This window comes from Xiphophorus hellerii, chromosome 21 (assembly GCF_003331165.1).
Source record: "Xiphophorus hellerii strain 12219 chromosome 21, Xiphophorus_hellerii-4.1, whole genome shotgun sequence".
In the NCBI taxonomy this organism is placed as follows: domain Eukaryota; kingdom Metazoa; phylum Chordata; class Actinopteri; order Cyprinodontiformes; family Poeciliidae; genus Xiphophorus; species Xiphophorus hellerii.
Genome location: NC_045692.1, coordinates 5384055 through 5410201, shown reverse-complemented (window position 1 = coordinate 5410201; position 26147 = coordinate 5384055). Strand labels below are relative to the sequence as shown.

General features: G+C 38.6%; 2 protein-coding genes and 1 non-coding gene across 3 annotated transcripts; 2 read left to right on the top strand and 1 right to left on the bottom strand.

The window, feature by feature from the left end:
• Window positions 1-990: 990 nt before the first annotated feature.
• LOC116712332 (cAMP-responsive element modulator-like) lies at window positions 991-6591 on the bottom strand. Its single transcript, XM_032552205.1, has 5 exons — window positions 6427-6591; window positions 6056-6187; window positions 4646-4735; window positions 2566-2716; window positions 991-2220 (listed from the first exon to the last, which is right to left on the bottom strand). Exons 1-5 carry the CDS (start codon window positions 6551-6553, stop codon window positions 2076-2078), a joined length of 645 nt encoding a protein of 214 aa, XP_032408096.1. The 5' UTR covers window positions 6554-6591; the 3' UTR covers window positions 991-2075.
• Window positions 6592-9918: 3327 nt separating this feature from the next.
• On the top strand, window positions 9919-22108 carry cul2 (cullin 2). The gene is made up of 21 exons (XM_032551658.1): window positions 9919-10033; window positions 11024-11162; window positions 11473-11575; window positions 11694-11788; window positions 14247-14352; window positions 14480-14562; window positions 14871-14967; window positions 16143-16253; window positions 17101-17263; window positions 17364-17488; window positions 17618-17725; window positions 17833-17892; window positions 17999-18127; window positions 18234-18320; window positions 18477-18629; window positions 18721-18798; window positions 18882-18948; window positions 19536-19738; window positions 19856-19957; window positions 20041-20157; window positions 21304-22108. The coding sequence occupies exons 2-21, from the start codon at window positions 11044-11046 to the stop codon at window positions 21433-21435; spliced, it is 2238 nt and encodes a 745-aa protein (XP_032407549.1). The 5' UTR covers window positions 9919-10033; window positions 11024-11043; the 3' UTR covers window positions 21436-22108.
• An 897-nt stretch (window positions 22109-23005) lies between these two features.
• Window positions 23006-23077, top strand: trnaw-cca (transfer RNA tryptophan (anticodon CCA)). The gene has a single exon. It is a non-coding gene; the product is annotated as a tRNA-Trp (tRNA).
• The last annotated feature ends 3070 nt before the right edge of the window (window positions 23078-26147 follow it).

Genomic DNA, 26147 nt, shown 5'->3' with positions numbered 1-26147 from the left:
TCCATTTTATATAGATTTATTCCACATTGTGTGATAATCACGCGGTAGCTGCAGTCAAGTACGATGGTATGGCACATCCTACTGGTAATGCAAGTACATTGCACTTTTTGATACGGGGTGAGTTTTGTGTTGGAGTAATCCTTTTTACGACTGAACGTTTTGCTGTTCAGCCAATAAAATGTTTTTGGGTGGGTGTGTGTGTTAATTGACTTATGTAGAACAACCATTATAACATATTTTATCGATGCTGTCATGTTTGACAATATGTGTGACTGGATCCAGGACGTAACCTAAAGTCAGACATGCGTCTTGCTCCGGAACAGTGAGTTTTCCAGTGTGGTTTTGTTTCAGTCAAACCAGAGAACGGCTGGGTTTTGTTTGAAGCAGTCACAGGAATGCAGTTTCACAGCAGATCATCTTCTGAATGGTGTCTCAGATCTCCTGCAGTACAAAATGAATCAAAGTCCTAATCTGTGTTTATTCTGTCAGAAAGTCTTCCATAATTGCAATCTACATGTGGCAAAATTCCCCACTAGTCCACACTTAGGTGTTTAGATTAATATGGTTTCCATGGGAGACAGTATATCGTGTTTTCTAGTTAGAAGCATTCTGTTCTCTTCAAATATCCATTCTCAGTTGGGTGAGGCTTATGGAAAACGTACTCATCCTTTCTCACTGTGTACTGCATATCAAAACACTAGAATGTTTTGGGGGGGTTTTACGCCTGACAGTTGGAAAATGGGACAAAACATCTGATAGTGGTAGAAAAATTGAAGGACAAAACATCTGAGTAGTCACACAAGCTTGAATATGAAGATGGTAAAAGCTGTCTTATGCACTTGTTGAGGTATGAGTCAGTGTAAAAGTTTCAAAGTTTGATAACCTTGGGTAAAAATACATCAGTTTTATAGTAAAGGAAAAAAATTATAACAGAGGATGATAGCATTTAGCATCTATCATCTTTTTTTTTTTAATGCTTGTTCCTTAAGGTTCTGTTTTGGGAACTACTCTGGAACACGTGAAGATTCATATGGGATTAATAAAGTTTTTTTTTTTAATGAATTATTTTGGCATACCACTTCCTCTGCATTGAATAAAACTCCTTAAATTTCCAAATCTTTATCAACACATTTAAATCTCCTCTTAAAATCGGACTCTCTCAACTTTTTACAAATGTGAACCTAAAAACTGAACAATACTTACAATAACATTGCATCCGCATTGGCACGGTATCAAGATGAAAAAACTGTTTGGGCAAAATCGGTGTAAAAGTCTAAGATCTTTTAATATGGTGAAACTAAACCCATCAAACAGTTTTTGAAGAGAATAAAAACACATAACAAAAATAAATAAAACACAAAATCCGGCAGGCAAAATGGGTTTAAACAGTATTGTTAATATATAAACCTCCTTTCCTCACTCACAAAACAAATGAGGGATTTTATTAACAAAATATACATCTAACATAAAACTGTTGAGGCAAAAAAAAAAACCTGCCCAAAAATAAATAAGCAATGATACTTGTCTTGAGATATGTCATCGCATATATGAACTTTGGGACCTTATAGTCTGGTTTTCAGCTAAAATATTGAATATCCTGCAACTATAATAATATCAAGATTTTTTTTTTTTTTTTTTAGAGAGGAATAATAGTAAATTTAGTTTTTTGAAATACATTCTCGAGTTTTTTTTCTTCTCACAACATCAGCTGGCGATGCAAAACAATGCCGAGCTAATCATGCGGAATACAGAATGCGACACAAATAAAATGAGATGGCGGCATGAATAAAGGCAGTGACTTCTGCTATTTTCACTCAACCTCACTCATTTGTGTCCGGTAAACACCGGCGCGCACTTACAAACCTTCCCCCCTAATACTCGCTCTCGTTTGTCCTGCTGGTGTTGGATAATTGCGACCCTCGAAATCCTGACATCATTGTGTGAACACAGAAAATTAACGACGAGGAGTGCTTTGTGTCAGCGCGTTTGTTATTCCAGACTCCATTCAAAAACACGCCACTGAAACAGACAAAAGTCCACGGGATCCCAAGTTGCCCATCTCCTCTGCAACGCAGTCACTCCACTTTGTGTCCGTAGATGTCTTTCAGGGCTCTGAGCTCCTCTATGAGAGTCTTGTTTTGCTGCTCCAGCACGGCCACGCGGTTTTCCAGGCACGAGACGTACTCCTTTTTCTTTCGCCGACACTCTCGCGCAGCTTCCCTGGAAGCGACAGCGGCAACGATTAGAGGCCTGGACATCTTTGGCTCCTCTCCCGGATTAAACACAGAGCGTATTGGAGCCATAAATAATGAAAGCTTCTTTGTAATGTTTCGGTCATGACTGCTATGATGACGCTAAAGTAGAACTACACTTTGGTTGGATGGATTGTTTGCATACTGAGACAAAGCACGATTGAAACGATACAAAGCCTCAACAAAATAGCATTTTGTGGCTGGGGAACCACAACAGTCATTCTTTCCTTCAAAAATACGTCACAGAAAAGCTAACAGAAAGATGAATGACCTAACAAGAGAGAATGACTGAGAATGACTGGTCCCTCTCTACCTGTTTTTCATTAGGCGGAGCTCCCTCTTCTGCAAGGAGTCCTCTAAAGGCTTCTGAGGGCCGTAACTCCCAAACCCGGACTCGGTCTTCAACAGCCTAGAGGTGGGGTTGCGTTGCTGGCAGTTGGGAAAGTCGCCAGCAGCAACAGAGCCTGGGAAGAGGCCAAATAAATACAGCACGTCAAACTACTAGATTGATCTACTACAGTATAGGGGGTACCAAATACTGGTTACTCAGTAGCTAACAAGTTACAATTAATGGGACATAAAATAATGTGTTATAGACTAAAAGACAACAGGTCAAATGTTAGCAAATCTGTAAAAACAATAATTAAAAAAATCCCCCCAAACAGTTTTTGTGTTTGAACAGCAAATAAGCATGGAGGAGAATTCAGCCCAGGCTACACATTTTTGTCAGCGATTCAACACATTCGAATGACGCACAACTTTTTATGAACTGTGTGCTGGTGGAGCCGGCTGCACATTGCCCAAAAAAACCAAAAAACCATTAATCATCTTTCCACTTCCTGTTGTCTTCATGGCTTTCACCAGTAGCGACATCCGGCTGTTGATCATGTGACTCCTGTGATACAAAAAAAAAGTGTTTCCACTGCAGTTTTGCGAAATACATCTATTTCGATAAGGTCAAAACAACCACGTCATCCTAGCGCAAAAACTTTTGATAAAAAATGATTTTTTTAATTTTTTTTTTTTTAGAATTTGCCATGTTTCCATTTCCATAAAGTTGTGCAAATTGAAATCACGGAAATAAACTTAAATTTGCAATAACCAATTTATTAGGAAAATAAATTTGTTTTACTCAACTGCACATTAAAGACACCCACGTCTCCTCTGACGGCTGATGTATGAAAAAGGAAAATATGTTTCCATTTTTAAACTGAAGAAATTATTAATAAAAGAAATAAAATAGTGAAACCTGAAATGTCAAACTTCATGCCAATTTGTGTCATTTAAATCAATAATATTTAAAGGTAACAGATAATGTAAGTCACAGCGGAGTTTAAACTGACCTACTATGGTGTATCATTCTTACAAAATTCAACCAATCAGAATGCACCACAAAGCACCACCCCCCTGAAGATTCAGGGAGATAGCAACAAGTGGTACCAGAGAACAACCCCGGTTCCTGTAAAAGGTTCCTGAAAACAAACGGAAACTTCAGTCCTTTTCTTGTGATAATTTTCCACACTTTACATGAAAAATGTTTTTTTTATTTTTTTTTTTATTTTTTCTTTTCAAACTGTTTCGGTTCAGAAAGTTTGATTCCAATTTCTCCTTTCATCCAGAACAACCAGCTACAAACAGGAACATAACCGTTTAGTTTGGATTAACTAGGTGACTGAGCCTTTTCCAGGCAAAACAAATGCACAAGTGCATTTTCAACAAATCAAAGATAAAGGCAATAACATAGAAAATGAATTAAGTGACAATACATTGCTTATCTATCGCTCTGTCAACAGAACTCTCCTCTTATGTCGTAAAACTCTGCTGACTAATTCAGTTATATGTGGCGCTTGCAAAAAAATGAGCCGTGTCTGATCACAGCGAGTCCTGCGACTGACGTCAGGGTACATCTTATTTGCTGTTTCACATTTACACGTTGCTGCTGGGGGTCTGTTCCAGGAAAAGCAGTGACGTCAGCCACTGCTGCTATGCAAGTGAGTAAGTGAGTGAGTGGGTAGCGCACAGCACTGAAGCATTTCACAGATGACGGGCGAGAGAAACGCAGAGTGAAGAACACAGAGAAAACGCAGAGCTTTTCCAAAGTGTTTCTCAAAGTGAGCTTGTTGGATTTTAGCATGCTGTTTATGCCAATGAACTATTTTATATTACTTTTTTCAAGCGAGTAATTAAATGTTATTATATGAAGTCAACACTACATTTCAAGTCAAGACTACATTTCCCAAGGAAAATCACATTTTTTTAAAAGAAAACAAATCCATTTTTCCATTCCAAAGCTCTCCACCTCATTCCACATGCAACTAGTTTGAGTTAAACATATAGCTATTCAACAAATCATAAAGTAGTACCTCATCTTAGTTACAAAGTAAAACACATACCTGCTTCTGTCTCATCTCCAGTTACAGCCATGCTGTATCCGATCCCACGCTCCCAAGAAGAGACTGTCTTCTTCAAAGTCTTCTCCAGCACTGAAATGTCACCGCAAGCAACAGTGAGACTATGTATGCAGTTTACAATTAGGCATTGACATCACTATGACATCACTGCTTGATGTCAACAGTGTGGTTTGTTCTCTCCCGCCTCCCCCCAGCTGCCTGACACAGCGCTATGAGTCAGGGACTCTGCTGTTTGTATTTCCTCATCTTGAGCTTATGAATGATCCTGCTCTTTGAAAGCAGGCTGTGATTAAGAATCACTTTTTAGCTTAGCGCTAGCAATTGAGATAGGTAGCCTTCCTGGTGGATTGGGCAAAATGTTAAATCAGCTCTTGACCCATCATTTGGTATTATCTTAAATTAAAAAATATATATAGAAATATGCGCTTCCAATCATAAGTGAGGCAAAAAACTAAATTATTTTCATCTATAAATAAAAACAGCATTCTGCCCATAGTTTTTTTTTGTATGCTCATAAATAAATCAAACTAATTAGAGGTTTTAGAGTAAATAGTGGCGCTCATAATACCAGAGCCTTTTCCTTATGGCTAATACTAAAGGAAAAGGCTCCCTCTACAGGTAGTGCAGAGGTACAGACAGGACAATGTGTGATGGAGGAAATTGTTCATTTACCTCAAAGTTTCAGCAACTCCAAATAGACACACACAAAAAAACTGTCTGCAAGTAATGACTCTATGAACATTGTAAAAGGGGCAGTGTGATTATGAACTTTTTGAAATACAAAAAGATAAAAGAAATATGGTAGCATTTGCCAGAGAAACTAAGAATTGGTCTTCATTAGGTATTTCAGCAGATTAATAATTCCCCCCAAAAATATTCTAATGAGCACATAACTGCTTCACCAGATCAGATTCAGGAATAATCTAGAGAGCCAGACGGTCAAAGATCGCTCTCTCCTCACCCAAAACTTAATAAAAGTTATCGGACAATGCTATCTGCTGCCCTTTTGGTAAATGGTAGCTGACTAGCATCGGTGTTGACGCCAGTGAATATCCAAATGAATTTCTCAACTTTGGATACCTTTTCACACTTTATTCATCTTTACCGGAGAACATGCCAACAAACCCATATACCCATATGTATATCTGAATGTGACAGTTTCCACTTGGTTCCAGCTCATGTTTTTTTTTTTTAATTTAACCTGATAACAGAGAAATGTTGTGTGGTGACATTTAAGAAGGTGATGTGGGAAAATCCTACTTTCACATCTACACAGGCAACTCTGGGCATCTATTCATCAATAACTGAAAGGAAAAAGGCACGATCGCCTTGCAGAGAGAGAAGGGATGGAAAAGGGGAAGGAAAAGTGGGAGGGATGAAGGAAGGAGCTACCTTGTGCCATAACAAAACTGTTTGGTCCTTGCAGTGAATCCATGTCCTCTGATGCTGGCTGCTCATTGGTTCTTCTTACAGGAACAGATGCCAGGGTTAGCGTACTGTCTTGCTTTACCTGGGCAGGAACGCCTTGACGACAACAAAACAAAACAAATAAATGCTTTAAAGACAGGACAGCTGTGTTTCTCAGCTGAGATTATTGCGACCGGTTTCATCGCTTGGTGATTTAGTTTGAAATTTATAAAATATTACACAGTTGTTAGAAGACACAGCTTTGACACAACGTCCCTTGTGTCAAAGCTTAGAGATTGGATCTTAGAGATTTGGGATCATTATACGCAGTAGTCTAGATGAAGATGAGGTGTTACCTGACAGTGAGTACATCCAACGCTGCTGCATACAGTTGTACATCTCCTCATAAAGCGGAAACGCAGTGGGAGGTGGAGGCTGCGGCATCTGGGCGCAGCCCATGGAAGAGGACGGCAGGTTTGGCATTGTGTTAAGAACGTAACCGACAGGAGGTGCCTGAAAAAGCCCAGCTGGAACAAGCAGAATGGGAAAAGGCTCAGATATATTACATATCATAATATAATAACTGTTTGTGATCATGCTTTCGGACATGCTTACTGTGCTGGGCTTCCATGGTTCGCTGGAAAACCTGATCATTTCCCTCTGACTTAATCTGGTACATTGTGACTGACTAAGCCTGCAAGGGAATCCCAGTGGTACAAAATGTTAAACAGTTCGTCTTTGGTTCTGCATCTTTATGCAGGATATCTTTTTAAAACTCTAAAACACACAGCTATTAATGTCTACATTGCTGGAGTCTAAAGGGCATACCTCACAATGGAAAAATGTCCAAATTGTGCCCAATTAAACATTTTCCCTCCCTGGAAATACGTGACTTGTTGGTGTTACAAGGTATCAGGTGTGAATGGGGAGCAGGTGAGTTGCATTATTTTGGTTATACAGTTACATAAGCTGTACAATGATTTGATACATTGCATCAAAGTGTCATATCTTCAGTGCTGTATTATGAAAAGAAAAGAAATATTTACAAAAATTTGAAGGGTGTGCTCACTTTTGTGTTTGACGTCAATCAATCAAATAACCCATGACTAATGAAATGCTTGCTCGCTTAATTACACAGCCATTTGTTTAATCAATGGCAAATGTTTGCCAAGTGCTTTTGGATTGTTACCGAGTTGTTATCTGCTGGCGATGAATTTACAATTGAACACTTCTGCTATTTAAAATTAAAGCAATTTATCAGAAAGAGGAACCTGCCTTGTATTAAACTGCACGTTTCACAGAAGTATGGTTATTACCAGAGGTGTGACCAAGTCACTGTGTTGCAAGTCTCAAGTAAGTCTCAAGTCTCTGTCCTCAAGTCCGAGTCAAGTCTCAAGTAAAGACAGGCAAAAGTCGAGTCAAGTCTCAAGTCAGGAACCTTTAATTTCAAGTCATTTCGAGTCGTTTTTTTTTTTTTTTTAATAATTTGCAATTATACATAAAATTCAAATATTAGACCATTTGTTCTTTTTAAAATATGTATTTGAGGTTCATTTGTGATCCTCTTATTCATCTGGTATTCTTCAAATCTGTCAGAAGTAAACAGATGTCAGAAAATAAATTACAGCCTTTCATGAATTACATTTGACTTCAGTTTACTCCTTCTATTCATAAATAAACATCAACACTACAACAATCATAGTTTTCAAAAAATGAAATAAGTATAAATGAAGTTATCACAAGTAAACTCAGGAAGGTCTGGTGCATTTATTTTTCTGCTTTTATTTCTAAGTATGTTAGTTTCAGTCCTCCGTAAATATGGGACAGATATTCTAAACACAAAATTTATTTGGGACAGTCACTGTATTTGGTCTTTTTTTTTTTTTTTCCCAGCAAAGCTATACTACTTGGAAATGGGTTCTGTGCGACATGTGACAGTCACGCTGGTCAGTGCATTAAGTCAAAAACAGTTGACTTAATGCACTGACTGCAGTAAACAATATATTGTCAATATAATTTCCCAACGTAGATGTCTTCAAATACACCAACCATCCTTAGATGATACTGGACCCGGCTCATCATCATGATGGGACAGAGAGACTCTGTTCCCTGTGTTCAGGTCCAGAACCTGCTTTCTGTTCCGGAGCCCCGCTCACTATCCACCGGCTTCCTGAGCTAACACGGTGCACATTATTTGTGGAGGCATTTGAAGGACCGGATTTATGGTAAATCATCACCAATTTAACCCGGAGTACACATGCTAACACGAAGTTAGCTAAAGTCAACTATCTTACAGCAAAAGAAAAGTGCCACCTACCGATCTTTGTGAAGCTTCAAATGCCGGACAAAGTTGGACGTCGTGGCATCTCCATCCGATATTCTCTTCTTGCATGTTTTACAAGTTGCAGTTCGTTTTTTAGTCGAAAGTTCATAACCTACGTAGCCAAAAGAAATTACTCGCGGAAGCATATTCGAGCGGTTATTTCGTATTTCGTTCCCTGAGCTCTGTAGCTTTGCCGCATTTTTTTAAACGTCCAAATCCTGTTAATTTGATTGGTTGTGCTGCAGCTACGTACACATACATACATAAGGAGAGAGGAAAACCATAGTGACGGTCTGCGCATATTGATACGGAATGAGTGAAATTAATTAATGACGCCACTTTATAAATAATGTGTTTTAAATTTTAAGACTTTGAGTAAAAAATATCAAGTCTTTTCAAGTAAACAGCTTCAAGTCGAGTCAAGTCCCAAGTCAATGGCATGAAAGTCAAAGTCAAGTCCGAGTCTTTGAGCATTTTTTCAAGTCAAGTCTCAAGTCGTGATTTTAACGACTCGAGTCTGACTCGAGACCAAGTCATGTGACTCGAGTCCCCACCTCTGGTTATTACAACGAAAGGCTCCTTTGGGGATAAAAATGTCTTAAGTGTCACCCTCTGGTGGCTTTGGTAAGATATTTAAGGTTCAGGGGAAACCTAGCTATGAAAATATGATGCACTTCAGGAAAATTCACAAGTTTGGTCAGGATAGCACAAAGCTAACTGATGTTTCATCTAGCATTACTGCCTGGGGCGCTACGTTTTGTAAACACCAGCAAGCTAAAGTTTAAAGTTACACTGTAAAGTAAATAGTAAAGAGCTAATGTACTAACATTGCTTACTTTTAATAACAACAGTAAATGGCATGACTCACGATAAAGACTGCTTAATTTCGCCGGAGCGTGGCCTCAGTTGTAGTTTTATTTTTTTTAATCAGTCTGTTTTCGCACAATTTAATTGGTGCTTTATTCTGTTGCCAAGTAACTGTTTGACCGTTTTCTTGTTTTGGTTTTGTTCGTTCCACATTCAAAGCCCATGAGCAAGAAGCATACAGTTAACGACATGTTGTCTATTTGTACTGTAAACTGAAAAACAACAACAATAATAACAATGATAATAATAATGATAATAATAATAAGAAAAAGAATATACAAGAACATAAATGATATAATTGATAATAGAATATTAAAAGTAAAAGCAATTATTATTTTATAAATTTATTATTATTATTGCTATTATTATTATTATTATTATTATTATTATTATTATTATTATTATTATTATTATTATTATTATACTGAAAATAAAAGTTTTATGAAACGCGTCCAAAGAGGTTCCCGTAGTTTTGGGCGATACCATTAAAAACGAGGGTGTTTTTGTTATTTGGGACTGACTCGGTCAACTTATTTCTCATTAGTATAAGCAACTGAAAAACAGTTCCTAAGTCTAAGTATAATTTGTAAGCAAACTCGCACGTTGAAAATAATAAAATAGCATTTCAAATACATTTACTTGTTTCTTTACGGCGTATTCCCAACTAGTCGAAATGGTTTGATCCTGGAGGTACTAGGGAAGACTTGTAAAGCGAAATCAAGTCCGTGACAGCGGAGAAAGCTGACTTTTATAAAAGTAACTAGTGTACAGAGGTTGGTAGCACTTTCACGACTTTTCTTGACCTGAGCGTGCTGTTCTGTGTGACTGTAGCGACATGTTTTGCTGAGCTGTCAGAGCGACTGTGCTGAAACTACTAAGATGACAATTTGATAGTGATAGCCAAGCTACCGTTAGCTAGCCACTAGCCGGCTAGTAGCTAGCTGTTCCCTAGAAATTGAATGGCCCTGAGCAGGAAGAAGAAGTAGCATGTTAGCTAGAAGCTAGTTAGCCTTTTAGCTCGCCAGCCTATTTTGGGATTGTCATTCCGCTAGCCAGCAACCTTTACTTAGCTACGTTTATAGTAACGGTAAGAGGGGTGTTTATCAAGCGACAGTAACGTGTATTTATCCGAGACGAGTAATTGTATACAATAAGTAGCTAGAACCAAAAGCTGTCATGACGCTGCAGTGTTATTTTTGTCTTTAAATGACCTGTTACAGTAACACGGGGCCTCCGTTTTGGTACGCGATGTAATGTGATTTTTCTGGGACACACCTGAGTGTTCATTGTGTTTTTGGGGGGCGTTGTTGCTGTGGTAATCCTGGGTACTTGACGGAGATGAATGTACAGATGCATTCGGTAACCCGGAGCTTCGATAATGACGATTTGAACAGAGGTTTTAAGGCAAACTTAGAGCTTCTTACACTGATTTAGTTTCAGTATTAGTTTTGTTTTGTGTAGTTTTCAGTAACGTAGTATTTTTTTAGCCCTATTCTCAGTCTTAAACGTGCATTTGGTGTCTTATTACAATGCATTTAATGTCAATTATACTGTCATAATCGACTTTCTTTTCCTTGCCACTATGTTTATACTTTCAACATGCTAACTTGGCAGTCTTAAGCGTTCTCATAGGACTTATAATGGTCCTCTAAATTAAAAGATGAATTGTAAGGTCAAGGTTAGAGCATCTTTTTTTGTTCCCACCACCCCAAATGCATTTTCATCTAGTTTTATTTTGTTATAATTTTTTTGTTTTTTTTTAGGGTGAAATAGAAGCTGTACCATGTCTTTGAAGCCGCGGGTGGTGGATTTCGACGAGACATGGAACAAGCTACTAACTACAATCAAGGCTGTTGTGATGCTCGACTACGTGGAAAGAGCCACGTGGAACGATAGATTCTCGTATCCTAGATCGCAGTGTTTCATAATGCAACTTGAAGGTTAATAAAGGGCCCAAGTATGAATTTAATTCGCTGAATTTTATTCACATATAGTTTGAAAAGCTTCAGCAATTGTTGTAGATCAGACAAATTGGGTCATGTGACGCATTTGCGTTGGACATTTTTGCATAAATACGGCAGTCAAGGTCATCTCACGCTGACCATTGCCGACTTAGTAACAAAACTATATAACATAATTGTCGTAAATAATCACATACATCGTTGTTACTTGTGCAACTAACAATGTGTTCATCCTGAACTCCCAACTCCAGCGATATTTATGCCTTGTGCGTTGCATACCCAGAGCCTTTGGGTGAAAGATTATACACAGAGACCAAGGTTTTCCTCGAGAACCATGTCAGGCAGTTGTACAAGGTAAGAACTCGCCGAACCCTCCGCTGCCGACCTGCTCACCTCCTGTTGTGCTCCTCCTGCTCTTAACACCTTCTGTACTCGTTTGTGTGTTGTTGTCTTTGTTTTTGTTTTTTTTTAGAAAGTACTGGAATCAGAGGAAAAGGTTTTAGTTATGTACCACAGGTACTGGGAAGAGTACAGCAAAGGAGCTGACTACATGGACTGCTTGTACAGGTGAAACGCTGCTGTTTACGGAATTTAACCTTCCGGTTTATTTTTAAAGGAAAATGTGTGATGTTGCATTGTCTTTAGAGATTCGCTAATTGGAAATTTGTAGCTTTAACTTACTTAGCTTTAAATACCAATTCTTGCTCTTACTGATTTGTCTACTAAGAAACTTTAATACAAGAAGATGTAAAAGTTGCGTTTAAAATATTATTTCTATCCTTCCGTACCGTGTGAGTGAGCGGTAATTAATCATTTATATCAAGAGCGGGGTAGTCTTTGTAAAATAGTGCTTTCTGTTATTTTACAACTAAGACAAAATGTTCCCTCTGTCAACATTGAGTTGTTTTAGCATCTTGTTGGTGATTGGTTGTATTGGCATCCTCCCAAAAGCAGCCGTGTCCAAAACTTTTGCATTGTGGGCGAAAGACACCAAGTTGAAAGGGGGAACTTTGATTTTCTTTTTCTTTTTTTTTTTTTTGATTAAATAATTAAACAGATTTTATTTTTGAAGGATTTGTTTAATCTGTTCCGAAATAATTAAGTATATAATATTGTAATGAAACAAAGTAGAAACGAACAAATGATCTCAGATGTTTGCCTAAATAGAAGAAAGGCTTCCAGTTTCCTAACTTTTTGGGTTGATTGATTTCTAGAAAACATTTTAGCCTCTATTTGGCCAAATTTAAGGAATAGGTTTGTTTTCCCATTTTGGAAAAAAAAAAAGCGCTGGATGTTTGTGGGATTTAAAAATGAAAGCAAAACAAACTTGAGCTGTAAAAAGAAAGATATGAATTATCTACCTGACAACAGTTTACTTTTCATTGAAAGTCATCTCAAAAAACAAAACATCCTTCTGTATCAGCTGCATTTGCCGCAGAGCCAATTTTATTTATTTTATTTATTTATTTATTTATTTATTTGAGCTGCACTCAGGGACCACACAAATGATTCCCAAGACCAAAAAGGGCCCCTGAGGCCACACTTTGGTCACCCCTACTCTAGCGGATGAGCTCTTCACTCAATCTCTGAGATTTCCTAAAAGTATGCCGATATTTCCAAATCCAGCAATTTTCACCACTTTACTGATATAGAAAGTGAAACTTTGAGCTATTTCCCATAAGTAACAAGTTCCACATCGAAGGTGACTGTTGTTACTGCAACCTCCAAACATGATGTGTTCATTTACTGGAAAAAGACCCGAGTGTTTTGAGTTCCCCACTCCTGTTAGTATCACCTTTCCATTCTAAACAGAGTCAGCTTATCACTTTGTTGTCCTTAATCATTTATAGACTTAATTTAGTCTTTTTTTTTTCTTCACATATTTATGGGGGTTTTTTTTCACAGAAACACACCTGCTCAGTTGCATTTCTGATCCAGCACAGATTTTCGTCTCAGCTGCCTAAACGCAGAGGGTGTCGCTTCTCTCTTTTCACAAGCAACAGTGATCCTGCCATTATGGTTTTTATTTATTAGTTGTTGGTTTTTTTTTATTGCCTTGAAAACGACCCGTGCCAGACGCCAGCAGACGCATCAAGTGTCCCGATTCGAGTCGGTGTTTCTTTTTAAAGAACTTTCAAGTCTATTTTTATTTGTGTTTCTTCACAAGAGTGACTGTGCATCTAAATGCCTGTTATTAATAGTGTTACCTCATGAAGCACAGGGAGTGGCTCACTGTGTGGGGATAAGTTTGTATTTCAGAAAAAAAAAATTTGTGTGCTATTTGTTTATTTTTTACATCATGGTAAATGTCTTTGGTATTTAGCATAACAGAGGCAGATAGCACATCTGAAGAAACTTCATGCATCTTAAAGTGACCATATTCAGCCAGTGGGGATCAGTTTGGTGGCTGGTTACAGTAACTTTGAAAATCAGATTAAATGTGGTTACCATGTGCAGTTTAGAGTTAATAATAACACATTTCAAGAAAGAGACGTACATTTCAAATGGGAATGTTTTTCAAGACTGATATTTGTGTTTGTGCAGCCATGAATACTATGCCATGCAGTTGCAGTCAAAAATTAAGATTTTTTTAAATCAAAATCTTTACCAGTATTACAAATGTACAACAAAATATCACAATAAAAAGTGCGGTTGACAACAGTCGCCCCACTTTTGCCAACTTAACTTTGTCGTATTTAGCGACTTTTCAGACACAAAAGAAATTCGGAATCGGCAACATTGATGATCGGTTAGAAAACCGCAACCGTACTTAGAAACGTAATGCTTGTCCATGTCGAACAGCAGAATTTAACCTTAACCTTTCACACCTTGTTATACCATGAAACCAGTAACCAGCCTCTGCCTGGTCTCTGAGTTTACCAGAATCCGTTGGAAAGCAGCTACCAAAACAAGACTTTTATTTCTGGTTTTCACTGGGGGAATAAAATCGAAACTAAAACGTGCAGTCACTGATGAAACCAGTCGACTAATTTTATCATTTTACGTCTGTGCTCATGCCGTCCAGGTATCTGAACACGCAGTTTATCAAGAAGAACAAGCTAACAGAAGCAGACCTGCAGTACGGCTATGGGGGAGTGGACATGAATGAGCCCCTGATGGAGATCGGAGAGGTACTCAGCCATTCTTCCACATGTTGCTTATTGTTTTTTGTGTCTCCCACTTGATTGAGATGAAATAATTTGTTATTTCTGTTCTGAGACAATAATACAGTGACAAAATGCCGTCTTGTTATTGCAGCTGGCTCTAGATATGTGGAAGAAGCTGATGATTGAACCCCTGCAGGCCGTCCTCATCCGGATGTTGTTGAATGAAATAAAGAAGTGAGCTTTCTTTCAAAAAACTTTTTTTTTTTCGTTCCATAACGTACAACTGATGTGATAATAGTAGATTCTGTATAGAACTTTTAGCTTAGTTAAAAGCAATGAGTTTTGAGTGCCTTTCAGCGACTGCTGTGCCAAAAAAAAAAAAAAAAAAAAAAAAAACCTCCATAAAAAACATGTCTGCTCATGTTTGCAACACTTTCACACGAGTTGTATCAACAAATCATTCCCTCAAGACCCCCCCCCCCCCCCCCCCCCGTTTGGAAACACACGTCATGATCAGGCCTTCAACCTGTGCTGTCTTGCAGTGATCGCTGCGGTGAAAACCCCAACCAGAAGGTAATCCACGGGGTCATCAACTCTTTTGTTCATGTTGAACAGTACAAGAAGAAGTTTCCGCTAAAGGTGAGCCGACAAGCATACACCTGTTCTCCCAATCTGCTCTGTATTCAAGCTTTTTTGTTGTTGTTGTTTTTATTCTTTCTGTGTATATGGTGCCATTAAAAGACACAAGGGTCAAAATCCAGAGCTAAAACTGCGAAGTCCGCTAAATTGCTTGCACAGCGACAAAAATAACCACTGAACAGGCCAAAATTTTATTGCTAGGTTTGGCTGTGAACACGGAATTCACAACAGGTGTTGGTAACAATCCAAGAAATGCATACGTAAATCAGAACTGGAACTATTCCATAAAATACATCCAGATTTAAGCTTCCAGTTTCATTCCTGTACTTGGGATAATCATTTTTGCTAAAACAGTCGCCCTTGTTTTATCTCCAGATTCCTTATCTCGTCATCCTTTTGTTAATTATTTGACGTTTCCCGGTATCATATCTGGAAAGATGGAATCAAATCATTCCCCCCCCCCTCTTCAAAAATTCACTTTTTGTGTTGAGTTTTCTTAATTTATTCACTGAACATGGTGTTGAGTTGTGGTCCCACCTTGACCAGAAGAGATTTTTTAAAAACAAATTTCAGTACGTCATTCACCATATTTTCTTGACAGTAAGTCGCACCGGAATGTAAGTTGCATAAGTCATGAAAAATATTGAACAAAAAAATAAGGGGAAAAAGGCATACATAAGTTGCTCTTGAGTATAAGTCACTGGACCAAATTATGAAAATAAGTGCAACTTATAGACCAGATAAAATGGTACTTATCCAAATTTTCCACAGTAGACATTAAACAAACTTTTCCATTATTTTTCAGAAGTGCAATCTTGTGTATTATGTGTACACTTTTGGTCTGTACTCAATACAGTACATACATCTGTATGTACAGATCATTAGGTGGATCACTTGTTTCCATGGAACCTGAAATATTCCCCATGTACTGCACTTTATCATACATATTCTGAATTGTTGGACAGATTTACTTCATTTCTGTTTATGTGTAAATTACTGACATCAGAAGTACATTTCATGTCAGTCATTCAAAGTCTGTCTACTGAGGAAAGACGTTCACATGTATTTTTGACTATACTTTTTTCCCCCACTGTTGGATTGTGTTAATATTTACAAAAGAATATGTTTCTCAGTTGTTGTTGTTTTTTGTTGTTTTTTTTATTCCTGTGTTGCAGTTTTATCAAGAAATCTTTGAAGGGCCTTTTCTGATAAAAACAGGAGAGTATTACAAACAGGAAGCCTCCAATCTTCTCCAGGAATCCAACTGCTCACAGTATATGGAGAAGGTAAGTCGCCAGACAGAGAACGCGGGGAGTCGTTCATTGGTCGAGTTTGGGTTCACACAATTTCTTAATGTTCAACCAGGCTGTTTGTAATCTTGAGTATTAGCTCAAACATTAAGCCACTATCACAGACCTGATATTGTGTTGACCTCTGGCTTTAATTCTGTTCCCCTGATCCTCAGCCCTATTTCTTACCAAGGTGATCCTTTTAGTGGATGACAGTAGGGCCGCAACTAACGAGTTTTGTAGTAATCGATCACTCTGACGATTAATCGGCTAGGAAAAGCTTGCGCATTCTACAAATTTTTCATTTAATCGGCGTTTTTAGAGAATATTAAAAATACATTAAAAGAACGAGCAGCACAGAAAATAAACATTTTATTGACTAAATTGTAACAACGTAGCATTCCTTTCCTGAATTTTAACCATGTGAACCTTAAATGATGTCTCGTGGGGAGTTTAGGGTAAAACATATTTACATACAAAAGTGTATTTATCTTAAATGCAAAATGTGTATATATTTTGTACAGTTTTTTTGCTTAATTACTTCTCTGGATATGTTGCTCTTTCAGCAATTGGCCTTTTCTTTTTTTAGTCTCTGTACTCCAGTCAACGATTAATTGATTACTAAATTAGTTGACAATTACTTCAATAGTCGATTAATCACAATTAATACGATTAATCATTTCAACCTTCCTGTCCAATCAGTCAGTGGGGAGTAAAGCCAACATTTCATCCAGTCACTTCCTGTCTGGTCAAGCTCAGTGTTGTTGACTCATCTAAAACAACTTCCTGCTATGAGAAGAAAAACCCTTCTTTCTCTATATTTTGTGTCGCTCTCGTCTCGTAGGTCCTGGGCCGATTGAAAGATGAAGAAGTCCGATGTCGGAAGTACCTGCACCCCAGCTCCTACTCCAAAGTCATTCATGAATGCCAGCAGAGGATGGTGGCCGATCACCTGCAGTTCCTACACGGGGAGTGCCAGAACATCATCAGGCAAGAGAAGAGAGACGGTCAGTACGCTTTGTGCTTCTTTTTTTTTGATGTCCTGACGCCGTTCGCACGCCGCAACCTCAGCTAACAGTGACTGGCAAAATGGTTTGTTCCGTTCAGACATGGCCAACATGTACACCCTGTTGCGGGCTGTTTCAAACGGGTTGCCTCACATGATCCAGGAGCTGCAGGTCCACATCCACAACGAGGGCATCAGAGGCACCAGTAATCTCTCTCAGGAAAATGTTAGTACCGCTCCACACGTTATGTTTTTTGTTTTTGTTTTTTCCATCGGACTTTCAAAGTGCCTTGTTGTTTGTGTTTTTGATTTTTAGCCTTTTGACGGGAACTATTTGTGCTCCGTCTCCCTTTAGATGCCGACCCTATTCGTGGAGTCCGTGCTTGAGGTTCACAGTAAATTCGTTCAGCTCATTAACACAGTCCTAAATGGAGATCAACACTTCATGAGCGCACTTGATAAGGTACAAACCACAAATAGCTGTTGCCTGTAGTTTTTTTTTTTTTTGCCTTGATTATAATTGCCTTTCTACCAATTTAATCTCTCTTGCCGTCTCTCTCTCTCTTGTAGGCTTTGACGTCTGTGGTGAACTTTAGGGAGCCGAAGTCCATCTGCAAAGCCCCTGAACTTGTGAGTACACACACACACACACGCACACACACAGGAACTCTCATGTCGAGTTGTACGCGCAGAGCCTTGACCGAGTCACCCCCTTCCTGCTGCTATCTCTGACCAGCTGGCAAAATACTGCGACAATCTGCTGAAGAAATCTGCAAAGGGGATGACGGAAAACGAGGTGGAGGACAAGCTGACCAGTTTCATCACAGTGTTCAAGTACATAGACGACAAAGACATCTTTCAAAAGGTACAGGAAGCTTTTTGTACTACAGTATACCCAAATGTGACTCAGTTTGAAGCTTTAAATAGATCCAAAACTCATCACATTTGTTTTTTTTTCTTGTTTTTTTTAGTTTTATGCCAGAATGTTAGCAAAGCGGTTAATACACGGTTTATCATTGTCAATGGATTCAGAAGAAGCTATGATCAACAAACTAAAGGTAAATAAACAGCAGATTTCTTGAGTGTTTAAACAAGCTTTTTCATTATTTTTCTTCACCAGTAGACTCTTGTGTAATGTGTCAATAGAGGTCACTGTAATTATGTGTATTACTTTTATTATAATGACCTATGACCTCATTCTGTCCACTTTGCAGCAGGCTTGTGGCTACGAGTTCACCAGCAAACTTCACAGAATGTACACGGACATGAGCGTGAGCGCCGACCTCAACAACAAGTTCAACAATTTTATCAAGACGCAGGAGACGGTGGTGGACCTGGGGATCAGTTTCCAGATCTACGTATTACAGGTCTGCAATGAGGAAGCCGAAAACGGGCGGTTGAAAAGATGCCAGAAATATTAGTTTAACACTTTTGGCATATCGTCCGCTTTTTGTGCAGGCTGGCGCTTGGCCTCTCACACACGTCCCCTCGTCGACGTTCGCCATCCCTCAAGAACTAGAGAAGAGCGTTCAGATGGTGAGCGAAGCTGGTGAGATTTGTACTTGTAGCGAAAGAAGCGCCTTCTGATCATGTCTGTCCGTTTTTGCCCTGTTTTGCAGTTTGAATTGTTCTATAATCAGCACTTCAGTGGGAGGAAGTTGACTTGGCTGCACTATCTCTGCACAGGTAACACAAAACGATGGCAGATTTAGTAAGATGATTCAGCATGTTCTGGTTAAACTTAGAGGAAAAGACATTATAATAGTGCTCAACCCTTTTTAAAGCTCTTGTCGCAGAGTGTCATCACATCTTGAAATTAAGGCCTTAAATTCATTTCAAAACGTAAGCTTGCCTTTGAGACGTCAGTCACAGATTTTAAACTTTGCCTTGCTTGGATTATTTAATCTCATATATTCAATGTATTTTTTTTTTTTCTCGTGGGTCTTTGTTGTTAGGCAAAAGTTTGAGTCGCACTCAAGACTAACATATCCTTTGCATGCTAGCTAGCTTTTTTTGCATTTATGATGGGCAAGTGTAAATTTCTCACCAATTGGCTAGATGAAGTTTGCACATTTCTGTGGCAATACAGGTCTTAAACATCATAGTCATAACAGTCTCTAAAAATCTTAAATTTAAGTTGGTTGGACCTGCAGAAACTCTTTGCAGCTTTACACTCCACAGTAATCTTGTGCAAACGTCATTGGACTCTGTTTAAAAATAACGCAACAAGAGTTTCTGAACTTTGGCGTTATGCTTGTTACCCCTTCTCACAGGCGAAGTAAAAATGAACTTCCTGTCCAAACCCTACGTTGCCATGGTAACCACATACCAGATGGCTGTGCTTCTGGCCTTCAACAACAGCCAGACGGTAACGTACAAGGAGCTGCAGGACGGCACCCAGATGAACGAGAAGGAGCTGCAGAAGACCATCAAGTCCCTGATGGACGTCAAGATGCTAAACCACGACTCGCAGAAGGTCTAACGCGAAACAATGTTTGGCTACAGTTGCTTTTTACCCTCAGATTAGCGGTGAGGTACACTCAGGTTTTGGGTTCAGACGTTGAAAGTAGTGTACGTTTTCCCCTGTGCACAGGAGGAGATCGAAACAGAGTCGACGTTTTCACTAAATATGAGTTTCACCAGTAAACGAACAAAGTTCAAGATTACGACGTCGATGCAGAAAGACACGCCGCAGGTAAGGCTACTGCCGGCCGCCAACCTGCTGAGAAATGGGCCGTGCGATAACCAACTGTACCGCCGCGTGTCTGTAACGTTCAGGAGATGGAGCAGACGAGGAGCGCCGTCGACGAGGACCGCAAAATGTATTTACAAGCTGCTATAGTGAGGATCATGAAGGCGCGGAAGGTCCTCCGACACAACGCCCTCATCCAGGAGGTGAGTGGGTGGATAGGGTCAAGACCTTTTCAATTTGAACTGTTAGGATTTACATTAGCAGGGATAAAGGTTGAACATACGTATGTGCCACAAAACAAAGTGATCAGGTGCGATCTGGAATTGTTCGCTCATTGTTGCAATACCTCTATTACACTAGTTCTGAACTGTTCTTTTCATTCGATCTTTGTTTATAGCTCTTTTGATTGAGGCGTTGCATGTTTGGACAACTTTTCCCTCTGGTTTTGGATGCTGCTTAGCTGGAAGGATTTTTTTTTTCTCTCCTTTCTTTTACTTTCAAATACTTATGATGTGCGACTCCAGTCAGTCAGAGGCCACTTCAGATTCGTTGCGAGATTGACTGCTATTGGAGATCATCCGCAACGACTGTTTTAACGATATTTGAGTGATATAAGTTACAACATTTAATTGTCATTTGGAATAACTTAAGTATTTTTGAGTTGAATTAAATTTAGTTCTATTATATTAAAAGCATACTTGCCTACTTAAGTATAATTGAGGAGTTGTCTCAACCAGATTTTTTTAAATGTAACAGTAAATGTAAAATGTGAATAAACATACATTTTAATATATTTAAAAATGGGGTCTATCTACGTGTAATTTCATCTCATCATAAATCAGGACTTCAAAAAATTATTACTTTATTATTTCTTTAGCGAATTTGAACCGGGTGTAGCTAAAAGCAGTTCAGATTGAGGAGTTTTGGATAAAACATATATAGAGACAAATGTGGTTTTATCATAAATGCAAAATACATATATATTGTACACTTTTGACTTAATTACTGCTTTGGGTATTGTTCTTTCGGAAATTGACTTCCTTTTTCTTTTTTTTTTGAGTTTGTATACACCAGTCAACGATTAATCGATGACTAGATTAGTAATCAATTTGTGGTGATTAATTTGATTAATCATCTCATTCTTAGTATAAATCCAGTTGTTCTCTGAAGGTCTTGGAGGTTTGTTAGAGAATATTAGGGAACAAAGAGCAACATGAAGACCAAGAGAGAGAGGAGACCAAGAGGAGAAAAGTAACGGTCTAAAAATCACCCAATGCCTTGTGTTTTTTTTTTTTGTTGTTGTTTTTTTTAATTCTTTTTTTTTTTTTTTTTTTTCTAAACGTGTTCAGGTAATCAATCAGTCCAAAGCCAGGTTCAACCCCAGTATCAGCATGATCAAGAAGTGCATCGAGGTGCTCATCGACAAGCAGTACATCGAGCGGAGCCAGACGTCGGCCGACGAGTACAGCTACGTCGCATAGGCCCCATGAGCCGACGACGAAGGGAGCATCTCCACACAGAGACTCACCTATGAGACAGGTTTCAAATTATGAACAAAAACCACAACAACAGACTCATTCATCTAATTTAGAATTTTGAACTGCAGGCTGTCTGCGACGATCAAAAGCAGGACTTTGTGCCTCCATCTACGGGAAAAAAAAAAAAAGAAAGAAAAAGAATTTAAAAAAATGACTGATGACATCATGTCAACGCCAGACAGCCGGCTCGCACCACCACTCTGATAGGCCCCTCTCCTATTCGAACCTCTCCCACTTTCTGGTTTTTAAACTGTTTACAGCATCACCAGTGCCACGCACCTGTGCGTCCAACGTCAAAAAGAACATGCCTCTCTAGCTGTTGGAAAAGAAAGATCAGAAGAGCCTATTTGTTGAAAGAGTACAGAGGGGGGGGGGACAAAAGACATATTGATGGCTACATATTAAACATGCTTTCTTTTCTCACGTTTGCAGTTGTGTGTTTTTATTTCCTCTTTCTTTCTTTGTTAAATGTACTGAACTTAGGAAAAAAAAATATTGTAATAAAACTGGTATACTGACTATTGTTATCTTTCACATGTAAAGAGAAATGAGTGACAAACATGATCTTGCTGCTTGTCAAATAAATAAATAAAAACACTGAAAGCTTTTATGTAAATACCTGTGATATGTCCATTAGAGTTCTCACAGAATGTGGTTGACGAGTCTATGCTGCTGTGCTAAAATAAAATTCTTACGTAGTTTTTTGTGAGAATGTAGTTGAGGTTTTCAACCTTTTGCTATTGGCTGGTGTGTATCTGATTTACTTTACCTTAATAACGAGCCTCTTTCTGTTTTTATTCTGAGTAATAAAAGGCTCTATCTAGTATACTGCCACCTACTGGACAGCTAATGTAGGTTTAATATTTTACCAGTTCATCCTTACACCCTTATAGTTTAAAAAAACCCCAACATAAATTAAGCTCGAAGTACGAGTATAAATAGTTTTTAAATAACGATTTTATGTTGTAAAGTATTTACCGTAATAAGAGAACTTTTTACTACATAATATTTGAAAAATGTTGCCATGCTGGTTTAACAGCACTATTTGTATCAATGTTAAAATAATTTCAATTAAATCATTTACATTTTAAAGTTATAGAAAAAAATGTTTTAATTCATGTTTGTCATTCATATATTAAATCAGAAATATCAACCTGAGTGGATTTTAAATACTCTTTGACAAGTACATTAGTATAAACATTTTTTTTACGCACTTGACGTCCGCGTTTCATTGTGATTAGCGTGCTTTTATGTGTTTGTCGTCTCGCGCTGAGTGCGCGTGAGCGTGCGGAAGGAGAAAAGCTATAATAGGCAGCTGTCCTTGGTGCTGACGTAAGCTTAAAGAGAAATAAAATATTAATCCCCTGTTCAGGACTGATTTTCTTCGGAAATTGTTCGTCTTTGAAGGGGACATCACGGCTAAATCTCACGGTATATATCTGATTTACAAATGGACATCAAAATGACCAATACTCTGGTTGTATCATCCTCTTTCAGGTAGACAGGCCTTGAAGGCCTCGTGGCGCAACGGTAGCGCGTCTGACTCCAGATCAGAAGGTTGCGTGTTCAAATCACGTCGGGGTCAAAGCTTTTCTCCTCTCGAAACAGACCACAGACCACATTGAAATCCATACGTATGCGCTTAATTTTAATGGATGATGCCATTATAAAATATGCATAGTCAGATGCTACACCAAATGACTCACTTGGATACTTGTTTTTCCATCCACATGCTCCTCTGGTTAATAATTAGCAGCAACCAGGCGCTGTAGAGGACACTGTAATCACGTGGAAGAAGGTGGAACGAGACCCAAATTTGGTGTTGTGTGTTGTGGAAAAAAAACAAAACTATTCCCAAGCGAAACCTGAAATACTCCTTCACACTGTAAATGTCTGTTTATTCCAGAACAAGTATGTGGAACGGCATCTGGTTGAATTTGTTAACCCATAAAACCTGAGGGCCGAACTCTCAACATTCACACTGTGCAACATGCGCCGCAAAAACCACAAACAAGGCAGTTAGGGATTTTTTTTCTTTCCCAAAACTGTACTGAATCCTGAAAAGAAGACCAGGCAGAAGGAAACCTGCATGCATTTGCTTCTCCTCGTCATAATTACAATTTGTAAATAAGAGCAAACCGCATGTATTAACATTAAAATTTTGTCAAAACTGTGAACAGTTTCAGGGGCAGAAGATAAACAAGATAAGACATGTCACAATTAAAAGCAACGGCCAAAGTTACTTGTTTGTTTTTGGGCTTAACGTGCTCTCGCCTCATTACACGTTGAATGTTTTGGCGTCTTACTCAGGATTGTGGATTAACATTGCCTTGAGCTAATGATTTTTTTTTTTTACTTTTTCCTCATACAGTCGAGGTAGCAGCAGCTCGTAGTGAAGCTTTCCAACCTGCTGTGCAAGCCTCAGCGTGCGTCAGGCCCTTCATTAAAGCAATTGTGTGTGTGTGTGTGTTTTTTATAGAACCTCAATCCTTCAGGTTTTAAATCATACAATCGAGCGAGGCACCTAGCCAACATAACATTCCCGCCGAATGTTCTTGTACAGACTCAGCTGCTTTGTTCTGATGAGCAACTGTATCATCAGAAGAAGATGAGGGGGGGAAAAAAAACACTTAAGCAGTTGTCTTTCACTTCATATTTAATTAATTTCACACTTATTCGATAAAAGCGTTAATGTCTGTTAATGCAGCACGGAGTGGATACATTGTTTTAGAGCAATGAGGATTGTATAAAAGTATACCTCAACATTTTTAGGTTCATGTTTGCAATAAAATCTTGAAACATATATATAATTTGGTCTATCACATGAAATTCCTAAAGAAAATACAATGAATTTTGTAGCTGTAACGTGAGAAAATATGAACTGGTCCACGTGGTATGCATGCCTTCACAACGTACTGTGCTTTCTCCTAAACTCATAGACGTTCTGCCAAAGAGAGTCGATGTCACGTCACGTCTATTTGTGTGGCGCATTTCGGCAGCGAGGCAGTTGTAATGATCTTCTACATCGTAGAAACGTCATGCAGTTACTAATTATGACACAAACAATAAAACATTACATTTCGTCAGATGCCATCATTAAAATGATCAAGCAAGTACACATGGAATATGTCGATCCATGTTCCACTTACTACTTATCAACACATCCAAACAGAGGGGGTTAAAGCCTTGATTTGAATAAACTCAGTGTTTTGGCTGTTTTGCAGTTTTCTGGAAGTTTGCTCCAGATTTGTGGTGCTTCACAGGATGCCAGCCTTGCTCCTCCGTAAATACCGTAAATTCTGCCTTGAATCTGCCGACAACATGTAAGTTCTTGCAGCATCCGAAGTCCAGGGGCAACCGAACTCTGTGGCTCTTTGGTATTTTCTTGTCAGATCACATTTATTTTTGTATGTGCGTGTTTAAGTTTGCTCGTAGAAGATTATTGAACCACAAAGACTTCTTAACAGCTTCTTAAATGCTCAAAGCTATTGTCAGTACCTTGGAAGCCTTCGGTAGAAAGCTCTACTTGAATCCGCAGGGGGAACGTCAAGGAACTGTTGCTTTTTTTTTTAAGTGAGTCAGTATCAAGGCGGTCTTTGTAAGTAATGACACCTCATAGTGTGATGTAAGCATGTCATGACATTAGGACGTACTATGAATGCCCATTCTTCAGACCGTGTTCCAGCACGCAGGGTAAACACCTCCATGACAGTCAGAACGCACACAGAGACAGGCATTCGGTGTTTACGTCGTCTCCTTTGTATTGCCAGTCTGCTTTCCATGCAGGGCATGTCTGGAAATGTATAAACGGAGAAGGTGTGTTTTCCACACTTCAGTAACCAGGGAGGGGGGGGGGGGGGGGGGGGGGGGGGGGGGGGGGATGTAAGTGGGGAAAAGAGAAATAGAAACATACTTTCAGGATAATGAATACTCACACTTGTTTTGACATTTTATTTACAAAAACCAGAGCAGGGCTCTATAACTACCAATCTTCAATTCTCTGTCAAAGATTTTTTCTTCGTTGCTAGTTTTAGTTATTCCCAAAGGCAGACTTCTTCATTTGGAGGCCTTAAGGCAAAACACCGGCATCGTTTCAGTCCTTATTTCTCTGAAAGCAAGTTTGTTGGTATAGTTCTCGCTTTAATAAAAATATTACTAGTTGTTTGTCATCAAAGTGCTAAAATCTTGGGTGGCTGTTTAAAAAGAAAATAGTTCCAACCAAGAACTGAGTTTGCAAATTAGCACGTGGCTAGAAAACCTTGGTACAAAGCAACGGTTGCTTGTTTTTATCATGTAGCATTGTTTACTGTGAATAAATCAATTTAAATTGAAAATTGCATTAAGACGTCACTATTGACATTTTAACACTGTAACCTGTAACACGCAATTAAAAGACTATAAGACAAGCAGCACAGTACTAGTTTTTGTTTGTTTTGGGGGTTTTTTACCATTGCAGAAGCTTCTCTTTGTTGCATTCTCGAGAGTGCTTAACATACTTACCTATTGTTATTGTTTTATTTATAGATCCAGATCCAGATTTTTCATTTTGTTTTCACAGAAATTTGTGCCATTACATAAACTGTCAAATTATAACTCTAAGTGATGTTCACTCTCGACCGATGGTTAAAAAAAACGTGCACATATTTAAGGAGGTG

What these genes read in the sequence shown, in the direction of transcription:
- cul2 (XM_032551658.1), top strand. Translation starts at nt 11,044, where the DNA reads ATGTCTTTGAAGCCGCGGGTGGTGGATTTCGACGAGACATGGAACAAG. An exon ending in ACGTGGAACGATAGATTCTC is followed by an intron (nt 11,163 to 11,472) that starts GTATCCTAGATC and finishes TCCCAACTCCAG; the next exon opens with CGATATTTATGCCTTGTGCG. An exon ending in TACATGGACTGCTTGTACAG is followed by an intron (nt 11,789 to 14,246) that starts GTGAAACGCTGC and finishes CATGCCGTCCAG; the next exon opens with GTATCTGAACACGCAGTTTA.
- LOC116712332 (XM_032552205.1), bottom strand. Translation starts at nt 6,553, where the DNA reads ATGCCAAACCTGCCGTCCTCTTCCATGGGCTGCGCCCAGATGCCGCAG. An exon ending in TTGGATGTACTCACTGTCAG is followed by an intron (nt 6,188 to 6,426) that starts GTAACACCTCAT and finishes GTTGTCGTCAAG; the next exon opens with GCGTTCCTGCCCAGGTAAAG. An exon ending in CTCCGCCTAATGAAAAACAG is followed by an intron (nt 2,221 to 2,565) that starts GTAGAGAGGGAC and finishes TGTCGCTTCCAG; the next exon opens with GGAAGCTGCGCGAGAGTGTC.